General features: G+C 57.3%; 1 protein-coding gene across 1 annotated transcript in view; it reads left to right on the forward strand.

Annotated features, from left to right (window-relative positions):
* KCNC3 (potassium channel, voltage gated Shaw related subfamily C, member 3) overlaps positions 1-8,847 on the forward strand; it is a gene marked incomplete at its 5' end in the record, with an annotated part of 20,921 nt that extends 12,074 nt beyond the window's left edge. Inside the window, 3 exon segments of the mRNA XM_011946506.1 lie at positions 1-157; positions 2,324-2,515; positions 8,090-8,847. Of these exon segments, the coding sequence (XP_011801896.1) occupies positions 1-157; positions 2,324-2,515; positions 8,090-8,226 (486 nt within the window).
* Positions 8,848-10,443: the final 1,596 nt, after the last annotated feature.

Here is a 10,443-nt window from a genome sequence, read left to right on the forward strand (position 1 = left end):
ACTGTGGCCGGGGCCTACCCAGCGGGGCCCCACACGCACCCCGGGCTGCTCAGGGGGGGAGCGGGTGGGCTGGGGATCATGGGGCTGCCTCCTCTGCCGGCCCCTGGCGAGCCTTGCCCGTTGGCTCAGGAGGAGGTGATTGAGATCAACCGGGCAGGTGAGCCTGGGTGTCAGGGGTCGGGGACACAGGTGGAGACCCGGGGAGGACTGGGGAGGTAGCTGCCGGGGTTCAGAGAGCCTGGGGTGGTTGGCGTCAAAGAGGTGAGGGAGAAGAAAGCCAACAGCAGGAGCTCAGGCCAAGGAGGCACAGATAATCACACAGAAACATAGGTTTCATGTGAAAGAGTTTTGAGGAGAAATAGATTTGCAAGGTATTCAGAGGGGCTGGTGAGGCAGAGGCAGTGTCAGAGTGTACTCTCCGCTGTACAGAGAGAGCGACCCGGAGGAGAGTGGGGCTCAGAGAGAGGGTCTCACGTGAACCACAGGCAGACCCAAAGCAGAACCCCAGGGATGGTGGCAGCATCTGAGCATCCGGGAGACAGCCCTGAGGGAAGAGAGACTGAAGCCGATATGGTTTGAGACGGAGAGTCAGAAACTGAGAGATTGTCATGGAGACCAGAGAAAGAGATGGGATGTAGATTTTGGGCGGAGGTGGGGGTGGTCAGCGGCAGAGTTTGGGTTCTAATGACAGTGAGCTCAAGAGGCGGACAGACTTCAAAACAGAGAGTGAGGCCAGGGCACAGCCCCCAGGGCAGAATGGAAACCAGGGCCTGGTCAGTCAGCTTTGCTGCTGGCAGCCTGGGAGAGTCCTGGAGAGCAATCCAGAGAGGCCCTGCTCAGAGGAAGAGACGAGCCAGAGATGAGGGAGAAGAAAGTTCCCTGTGGTTCTGTGTGTGTTCCTCCCCCAGGGGGTGTCTATGCCTCAGAGGCAGTGGCTTGGGAGTTTAGGAGGAAGGAGAGGCTGGCGGCTCCCGCTGCATCGCCCCCGCCTTAAGTAGGTCAAGAAAGGGAGCTGGGCCACCTGGCCCCCATCTTGCTCCCTCAGCTGCTGACCCAGTTTCACACCAATTAAAAATAGCTGGAGTCAGAGCCTAGGGGACCCCCACGTCCCACCTCCCATCTCTCACCTTCCGCAGCCCTTCCCCTTGGTGCCCTTCCCAGAGCCCAGCACTGCTCCCTGAACAGCCACTTCCTAGCCTGCCACATCCTCTCCAGTCATCCCTCCACCCCCTACCCCTACCCCAGCCAAGCCCCCCGAAGTTCGCTCCAGCCAACCACCCCCCAGCACTGCCTCACCTCCCCAACACCAAGCTTGCTTCATCCACAACCATCTCTCTTTTTTTTTCCTTCTTACAAGACGAAGTCTCACTCTGTCTCCCAGGCTGGAGTGCAGTGGCAACATCGAGGCTCACTGCAACCTCCGCCTCCTGGGTTCAGGTGATTCACCTACCTCAGCCTCCGGAGTAACTGGGAATACGGGCGCCCGCCACTGTGCCCGGCTAATTTTTGTATTTTTAATAGAGACGGGGTTTCACCATGTTGGCCAGGATGGTCTCGAACTCCTGACCTTAAGTGATCTACCCACCTCGGCCTCCCAAAGTGCAGGATTACAGATGATGCCACCATGCCTGGCATCTTTCGTCTTTTTTGGAGACAGGGTCTCACTCTATCACCCAGGCTGAAGCAGTGAAACTATCATGGCTCACGGCAGGCTGACCTCCCAGTTTCCAGTGATCCTCCTGCCTCAGCCTCCAGAGTAGCTGGGACTATAGGCGTGTACTACTATACCCAGCTAATTTTTCTATTTTTTGTAGAGATGGGGTTTTGCTATGTTGCCAGGGCTGGTCTCAAACTCATGGCCTCAAGCAATTCTCCCGCCTCAGCCTCACAAAGTGCTGGGATTATAGGCATGAGTCACTGTGCCCAGCTCCAGACCATATCTTTAAACAGCACCCCACCCCAGTCGTGCCCTTCCTGGCACCCCACACCTGGCACCACCACGACACCCCAGCTCTCAATACCTCCCTGCACCACCAGAATCTGTCCAGCTCCCTGTTCAGACCACCCTTCCCGACTGCAGTTGCCCTTCCCAGCACTCAACACCCTCCCCTATGATCACACCCCCTTGACACCCTCTCCCAGCTGTGCCCCCTGCCACCCTCCTGGCCAGTCCTTCCCATCACCCTGCCCTTGAATCTCCACTTCCAGTGCCAAACATCCTCCGGCGCTCCCAGCATCTGCTCCGCGCAGACATCTCGCCCCACCACGTGTCCACCGCACCTCACACTCTCCTTTGTTTCTGTCTGACCCCCTTGGCATGCAGATCCTCGCCCCAATGGGGATCCGGCAGCAGCTGCGCTTGCCCATGAGGACTGCCCAGCCATTGACCAGCCCGCCATGTCCCCGGAAGACAAGAGCCCCATCACTCCTGGAAGCCGTGGCCGCTACAGCCGGGATCGAGCCTGCTTCCTCCTCACTGACTATGCCCCTTCCCCTGACGGCTCCATCCGAAAAGGTGAGGTGTCCCCCCACTGGCCCCCTGGGACCCTCCCTCTCTCTCCCCTGCCCAGGGGAGGGAGGAGAAGGGGATGGGGGAGGAGGCGTTGGACTTCCCTTACCCCTTCCCTTGACCCTAAACTGCCTCCATCCCAGATCTTCCCTATACCCCCCGCCCCAAGTTTCCTCACCACTGACCCTTCACCTGTCTATTCCATGTCCATCCCCCCAACCCTCTGGCCTCTCCCCCACCCCCAGCCACTGGTGCTCCCCCACTGCCCCCTCAAGACTGGCGTAAGCCAGGCCCCCCAAGCTTCTTGCCCGACCTCAACGCCAACGCCGCGGCCTGGATATCCCCCTAGTGGATGAACCCCCTCCCCCCGGGGTAAGTAACCCCCACCCTCTGATTCTCCCAACCCCCAGACTCCCCACTCCTGCCCGACTAACCCCTCTGAGAACATGCAGTCCCCACTGACCGAGACTCCGGCCCCTCACTGCAAGCAGCTGCACCCAGTTAATCCCCAGCTCCTGACACTGACCCCACACCCACCTACCCAGGACTCACCCTGCTCCTCACTAACCCCCGAACTAACCCAACCCTGCCTCCCACACTGCGCCTGCCCTCACGACTGACCCCCTCCTCACCCCCATCACCATCTCTGCCTCCCTCCTTGGCCCCAGGGTTTTTTTTTTTTTTAATTCAATCAGGAAAACGGGGGGTGGGGGGCATACCCAGAACACTTCTGGGTACAGAATGGGGAAAGGCTTAGCCATCCGTCCATGCCTCTGTGAATTCGGCCAGCACTTAGCACCCACGCGTCCTAGGTACTGGGCATGGGGAGTTCAACCATGAACAAAATCCATGCCCCCAGGAGCTTCCGCTTTGGAGCAGGAGGCAGACACAGACCTAGAAAGTCATGGTTTGAGGCGATATGTGCTAAAATGGAGGAAGCACAGACAGTAAGAGGAACACTAGAAACTCCCAGGGGGTGGGGCCGGGCATCAGGGAAGACTCGATATCTGCAATGGGGCCTTAAGGTTGAGCAGGAGTTCTGGCCACATGCAGAGGAAGCAATCCCGTCGACAGGAATGGTTGGAGGGAACTGCTGGACAGAACCTAGGAGACTAGACCCTGGAGGGAGGATTCTCAGGTAGAGATGAGGCAGGCGCCACTGAGAGGCTGCAGCCTTGTCTAGGGGCCTGGGGAGGAGGCAGGTGAGCTGGAAGGGGCAGCTCTGGGGTCTTGTGAGGATGGACTGGAGGTGGGAGGCTGGAAGTCAGGAGGCTGGAGAGGAGGCTGAGGTGACAGGTGGAAGCCTGAGCTGGGGCCAGGGCTGTGAGGATGGAGAGGAAGGGACGAGGCAGAGAATCAGGGGTCAGGGATCAGAAGGGATAGGCTGGAGGCTGCCGGCCATGCAAAAGTGAGGGGGATAGAGGGTGGTGCTATTTAGTAGAGGAATCATTCAGCAAACATCGCCAAGTTCCTAGCATCACCACATGCTAGGAATTTAACATATATTATTTAATCCTCATAACAACTCGAGCCAACTCCTGGCTCCTTTCATTCATGTATTCAATCCATTCACTGTTTCAGCAACTGATTTTTTTTTTTTTTTTTTGAGCGTGTCTTGCTCTGTCACCCAGGCTGGAGTGCAATGGTGCAATCTCGGCTCACTGCAACCTCCGCCTCCTGGATTCAAGCAATGGGGTCTCGCTATGTTGGCCAGGTTGGTCTTGAACCCCTGGGCTCAAGCAATCCTCCTGCCTTGGCCTCCCAAAGGGCTAAGATTACAGGTGTGAGCCACCACCCATGGCCACAACTGATTCTTGAGAACACAGTTGCAGGCACTACAGATTTGGGATTAAACAAAGCATGAATCTGCCATCACAGTTTACAATCTCTAGATTGTAAGGGGGCAGCAAACTAACTCCAGCCTGAGGGCCTGATCTTTCAGCCATCTGTTTTTGTAAATAAAGCTTTATGGGAACACAACCATGTGAAGCTACAACAGCAGAGTAGAATAATTGGGACAGAGAGACTATACAGCCCCCATGCCAAAGAGATTTACTATGTGGCCTTTTACAGGAAAAGTTTCCAGCCCCTCATAGGAGGAAGCAGAAAATAAGCAATTAAGGCTGGGTGGGGTGGCTCACGTCTGTAATCCCAGCACTTTGGGAGGCCGAGGAGAGTGGATCACTTGAGGTCGGGAGTTCGAGACCAGCCTGACCAACATGGTGAAACCCCATCTCTACTAAAAATACAAAAATTAGCCGGGCATGGTGGTGCACGCCTGTAGTCCGAGCTACTCAGGAGGCTGAGGCAGGAGAATCACTTGAACCAGGGAGGCAGAGGTTGCAGTGAGCCAAGATCACGCCACTGCCCTCCAGCCTGGGCTACAGACAGAGTGAGACTCCCTCTCAAAAAAAAAAAGAGAGAAGAAAAGAAGCAATTAAGATAAAGATAAAAGAACAAGACTATTACTCTGGCCACTTCAGTTAAAGAGGTGTGGCTGGGCACAGTGGCTGCTGCCTATAACCCCAGCACTTTGGGAGGCCAAGGTGGGAGTATCGTTTGAGCCCAGGAATTTGAACCCAGCCTGGGCAACATACCAAGACCATTTCCTCAAAAACAAAAAACTTAGGTGTGGTGGTGCATGCCTTTAGACCCAGCTACTTGGGAGGCTGAGGTGGGAGGATTGTCAGAGCCCAGGAGTCTGGGAGGCTGCATTCAGCCATGATTGTGCCATGGTGCTCCAGCCTGGGGGTACAGAGTAAGACCCTGTCTCTGGGGAAGAAAAGGAGTTCTGCAAAGGACTTTTTGAGGAGATGACACAGAACCTGGAGGGTGAAAATGGCCAGGCAGGCAGAAGGAACAGCAAGTGCAGACCCTGAGCTTCCCCGCAGGAGGGGGTGGAGGATGAGCTTTGCTTGTTCAAGGGACAGCAAGGAGCACAGTGAGGCTGATCCCAGTGGCCAAGGGGAGAGGGCTGCTGGAGTCCAGGGAGAAAGATCAGGACGGTTTCCGCCATGGTGAGGAGACTTTATCTTAGATGCGAAGGGAAGCCGCCTGAAGGTATGTGATTCATCACGCATTAATTCAACAACTGTCTATGGAATCTTCTTTAGAAATGCAGAGACACATCCTAAAGAATCCCTGTCCACAGCCTCAGGAGATGCTGTAGGGGAACTTGGGGGGGCCTCACCTAAACCCCTGTGTTTCACAGACGTTCAGGGAAGGCCATGACCAACCCACCACCCCAGGCCACAGAGCACATGGGCTGAGACCCCAGGCTTCCAGACTCCTAGTCCAGAGTGGGGACTGTCTGGCTCCTCTTGTTCCATCCCCCCCACCTCTCCTTTTTGCAACCCCACCCCCCATCATTGTCCATTTCCATCTCATTACCCCCCTGAATCCCCTCCCTGCTCCTGTCTAACACCTCCCCCTGCTTGCACCCACTCCCAGTCCTTTACCTCCCTTTGTTCCCCACCCCCAGGTCTGGAGGGGCCCCTGTGGGATTGAGGGGGAGGGGGTGTGGGGAGCGTGTGGGCCTATGGGTGAGGGAGGATTGGGGTGGGGGTGGCTGGGTGGGGGAGGTTCCTGCTTCTCTTGCCTATGATGCCAAAATCCATTCATTGAACTCAAATCATGGCTGGAGCTGATGGGGTTGGCTGAAGCCTCTACCCCTGGTGCCCTGGATCCTTCCCCCTCCAGCCCTCTCGAAGCCTTTTCCTTGCTGTCCTTCAGCCCCACAACCCTCCCTCCCACAAGACCCCTTTGACCTATTGTCCCCATGCTCCTTCCCCCAAGAGTCTCTCCCACCACAGCCTTCACAACCTTTTTGTTTTTTTTTTTTTCAAACGGGGTCTCGCTCTGTCGCCCAGGCTAGAGAGCAGTGGCGCAATCTTGGCTCACTGCAGCCTCTGCTTCCTGGGTTCAAATGATTCTCCTGCTTCAGGCTCCAGAGTAGCTGGAATTACAGGTGCTTGCCACCACGCCCGGCTAATTTTTGTGTTTTTAGTAGAGACGGGGTTTTGTTGGCCAGGCTGGTCTCCAACTCTTGGACTCAAGTGATCCGCCTGCTTTGGCCTCCCAAAATTCTGGGATTACAGGTGTGAGCCACTGCGTCAGGTTCCTTCCCTCCCTAATTGTCCCCTACAGTCCTCCCAAGACCCTCCTTCCCTCCAGGCTTGTCCTCCACCATGCTCCTCCCTCCTACATCTGCCCTCACTTGATCACTGGCTCCCACTCCTCCCCAGCACTCTCCCTCCTCCCATCCTTCCCCCTCCCCTACTAGCCACCCCGGAAGCTCCTTTCATATTTGATGTCTCAGCCGCCCCCCCATTTCACTGCTCCCCTCCCCCGGAAAACACCAGAGAGGAGGAAGAGATCCCGGCGGCGTTTCTCCGTCCCCCCAACAGTGAGGCTGTGTTGGGGGGTTTCCCCTGACCATCCTCTCTCCACCCCCGTGACTCTGTGTATTTCTGTCCCCAGCTCTTGTCACCGCCTGAGACCTCGCGAGACCCTCGGTCCCCCCCTGTCCCTTCCCCCCAGGTTAGCAATTGGGAATGGCTGGGAGGGGGTGTCCCCAAGACACTGGGCTTCAAATCTACCCCCAAGCCCTCTCTGCTATGGTCAAGACACCTTTGTCCAGACAGCTCCCTTAGCACTGCCTGGAAAAGCCACAGAACTCCCTGCGGGGTGCAGAACTGTGCGGGCAGACCCAGGCTTTGTAGAAACCACACACACTGCTGCTGGATCTTGAGTCCCATTAGCTGTGAGACCCCCGTGAGAGCCTTCCTGCACCCGTCAGAAGCCCAGAGCCTTCTTGGACCTTTTAAAGATGTCCCTCTCCCCAGCACCGCTCCCAGCGCTCCCCCTCGTCCTTAGAATCTTCTGGAAGAGCCTCCCCCCCCCACCCCACTGCTCCTGGCTCCTGGAGTTCTCATCTGATTCCCCAAGGGCGCTGCCAGCTTCGCTCCACTCAGCCCCCTCGCAGACCCCACCCCCTGCCTGCCCTCTTTCCCTACAACTAGGTCAGCCCCCAGCCCGGCCACAGCGGCCACACCATTCCTTGCCCTCTCCGCTGGCTGCTCCCACGTGCATTCCACCCAGCCCCTCCCCACGCCCCTGCCGCCCACCATCCCGCCTTGCTGCCCCCAGCCTTTTGCCTGAGATGAGGGGACCAATGGAGGGGGGAAGGGGGGTGGACTGTGGTGGGAATGGGGCGGGGGAGGCTCGGTGGGCACCAACCTGCCTCCTAATCCGGAGTCTCTCCCCCCTCCCCGATGTCTCCACCTTTCTCATCGATGTTGACTGACGCCCCGATTTGCTCACTTTCTCTCTCCATCTCCTTGGTCCATCTCTGTCCGTCTCTTGTCTCTTGCCATCTGTCCTTTGTGTCTCTGTGTCTGCCTGTCTCTGTCTCTCTTGCCTTCTTTGTCTCTCTGGGTATCTCCTGTCCTCTCCTTCCATTTCTCTCTCTCTCTCTCTCTCTCTCTCTTTCTCCCTGCCTTGGGTCTCTCTATCGGACCCTTCCCTGCACCCTCATCTTCGTGCTTCCCCCCTGTTTCTGCACACCTCCCCACCCCCCAGGTTACGAGAAATCCCGCAGCCTGAGCAGCATCGCGGGCCTGAGCGGGGTGTCCCTGCGCCTCGCGCCCCTTGCCACCCCCCCTGGCTCTCCCCGGGCCGCCCGCCGCGCTCCCCCGACCCTGCCCTCCATCCTCTAGCGCTCCCCTCCCCCCTGTGGGGGGACTCGGGGGTGACCAGGAAGAAGGTCAAAGGAGCTGGGGGTGGGGGGTGGGGAAAAGGGTTTTTTTAAAAAAATCAAAAAGTCATTAATAATATGCAACCGAGATGACGATGCCAGCAGACACCCCCGGGCCCCTCACCCCCAACCTGGGCCCCCAGGATGGAGAGAGGGGCCACAGCCCGTCCCCCCAACTCTTCCCCCCCAAAAAAAAGCCTTCTCAGGTCTCCCAGAGCCATAGAACATCCCCCCCTCCCATCAACTTGTGTAAATAAGTCCAAATTATGCCAGTTACATCTTGGGGCACCTCCCCCCACACACTGCATGCCTTCCCTAACCTGGAGCCCCCACTCCAAAGTCCACCTCAGCAATAAGCCGCCAGGGGCCGCATGCGCCGGTTTGAGGGGCAGGCAGTCTGGGAAGGGGGCTGGCACCTCCCAGGGGTTGGGCTGGCCTTTAAGGTCTCCAGCCTTCCCAACCTTCACCCCCGGAGGACAACCAACCCTGTGTGTTGATTAGGAGAAAACAAACCAGAAACTAGAAACAATGTAGGGGAAGGAGGAACAGTTACCCAAGCCCCAAATCGGAGTTGCATTCAGATGGTGGGAGGGCGGGGCAGGCTTCCGACCTGCTCCCTCAGCTTTTAGGAGGATTCCTCTGGTGAATTTCACCCTCTCATCCACCCCTTCCCCCAGGGACCTGCTCGCCTCTATTCTTGCTGCATGGACTCAGACCTCCTATCCCAGAATTCCTGGGATGATCTGGCCCTAGCACACGAAATTCCCCAACTATCCCCCTCCATTCCCAGGACATGAGACCTGCACCCAGAATTCTGAGACTGACCCTGGCACCCCACATCTCCCAATCCCCACACACTCCTGCGACTTAACCTCTGCACACAGAGGCTCCCCGCACCACCCGCCCCCCACTCCCGCCACCCTAAACACCCCCACCAAATTCCCTGAACTGCATCCCAGCACTTCTTGAACCTCCAAGACTTGACCTAGCTCTTTTCAGCTCACATTCAGCCTTTGGGATGCTCCAAATCCTTCCCCAAACTGACATTTCCTGGACACCCCCAAATCCTCAGGCCTGTCCCCCACCCACACCCCCAAAGCCCCTTGTCCAGCCCAGGTTCCCTTGACGCTAGAACTTCCAAGATAGGCGCAACCTGTCTGCAATTCCAGGGAACCAGACCCTCCCAGGCACCCTCTTTGTCTTCCGCCTAACCCTGAGTCCCCTCCCTGAGATGGTGCCCCAAAGGTACCCTCTTCACAGACACCAGTGTTTCCCAGGGTCGTATTCGTACCCTTGGTGGTGTGCTGAGGTTTGAGGCAGTATGAGGACAAACACTCGTTTTACAAGTTTTGTTTCTAATACGCATTTTGTACAGAAGCCGGTAAGCGCGGGCAGGGCTGCTTGGCTAGGGCACGGTTTATTTAGGTTCAGAGTGTTTCCATCTAAAGCAGTCCACAAACGATCCCAGAGGCTGTTCCCGAGGGGAGGGACACTGGCATATCAGAAGATTGGGAACCGACCACATACCCAACTCGGCTGGGATCCCAGCCCCCCTTCCCCAGCGGTCCTCGCCGCGTCGCGCTCGCGGGTGGAAGATCATTTCCCACCTCCCATCCTGGCTCAAGGATGCGCTACCTCCCCCAAGCCCAGAGACCACACCGGTCCCAGACTCCTAAGCGGACCCCTCTTTTGGAGCCGGGGGCCCACGGAATTAGCCACCTCCCTCCCTCTGCTCCCACGGCCTCAGGAACCCCCCACCCGAGGGTGGATGGGGAGCGTCACTGAGCACGATTCTCGATGCAACGATTCCTATGCAAGGGGCATTTTGAGTCCTCCCCATCCTTCCCTCGGACCCTAAACCCTGGTGAATCAGGGGTGAGGGGTGGGGCGGGTTTTGGTGGGGGCGGAGCAAAGGGCTAGGGGCTCCAGACACCAGGGTACGGGGTGGGGACTGATTATATTGCCAAAGGGTTCAACTTCTTTAACAACCGCCCCCCTCCGTTTCCCCTGACCTTCACGAAAGCCGAAGGGGGCGGGGAAAGGGGGTGAGGGTCTTTTCCAAAGGGTACTGACCTCTTCCCAACGTCTCCCCCTGCTCGCCAATCGCCACACGTACCCAGCTTTTTAGTTCAGCTTTTCAAAATAACCACAATCATGATAAACTTCTACAAAACGTGAT

Source organism: Colobus angolensis, unplaced genomic scaffold, assembly GCF_000951035.1.
Source record: "Colobus angolensis palliatus isolate OR3802 unplaced genomic scaffold, Cang.pa_1.0 Scaffold25, whole genome shotgun sequence".
Lineage (NCBI taxonomy): Eukaryota > Metazoa > Chordata > Mammalia > Primates > Cercopithecidae > Colobus > Colobus angolensis.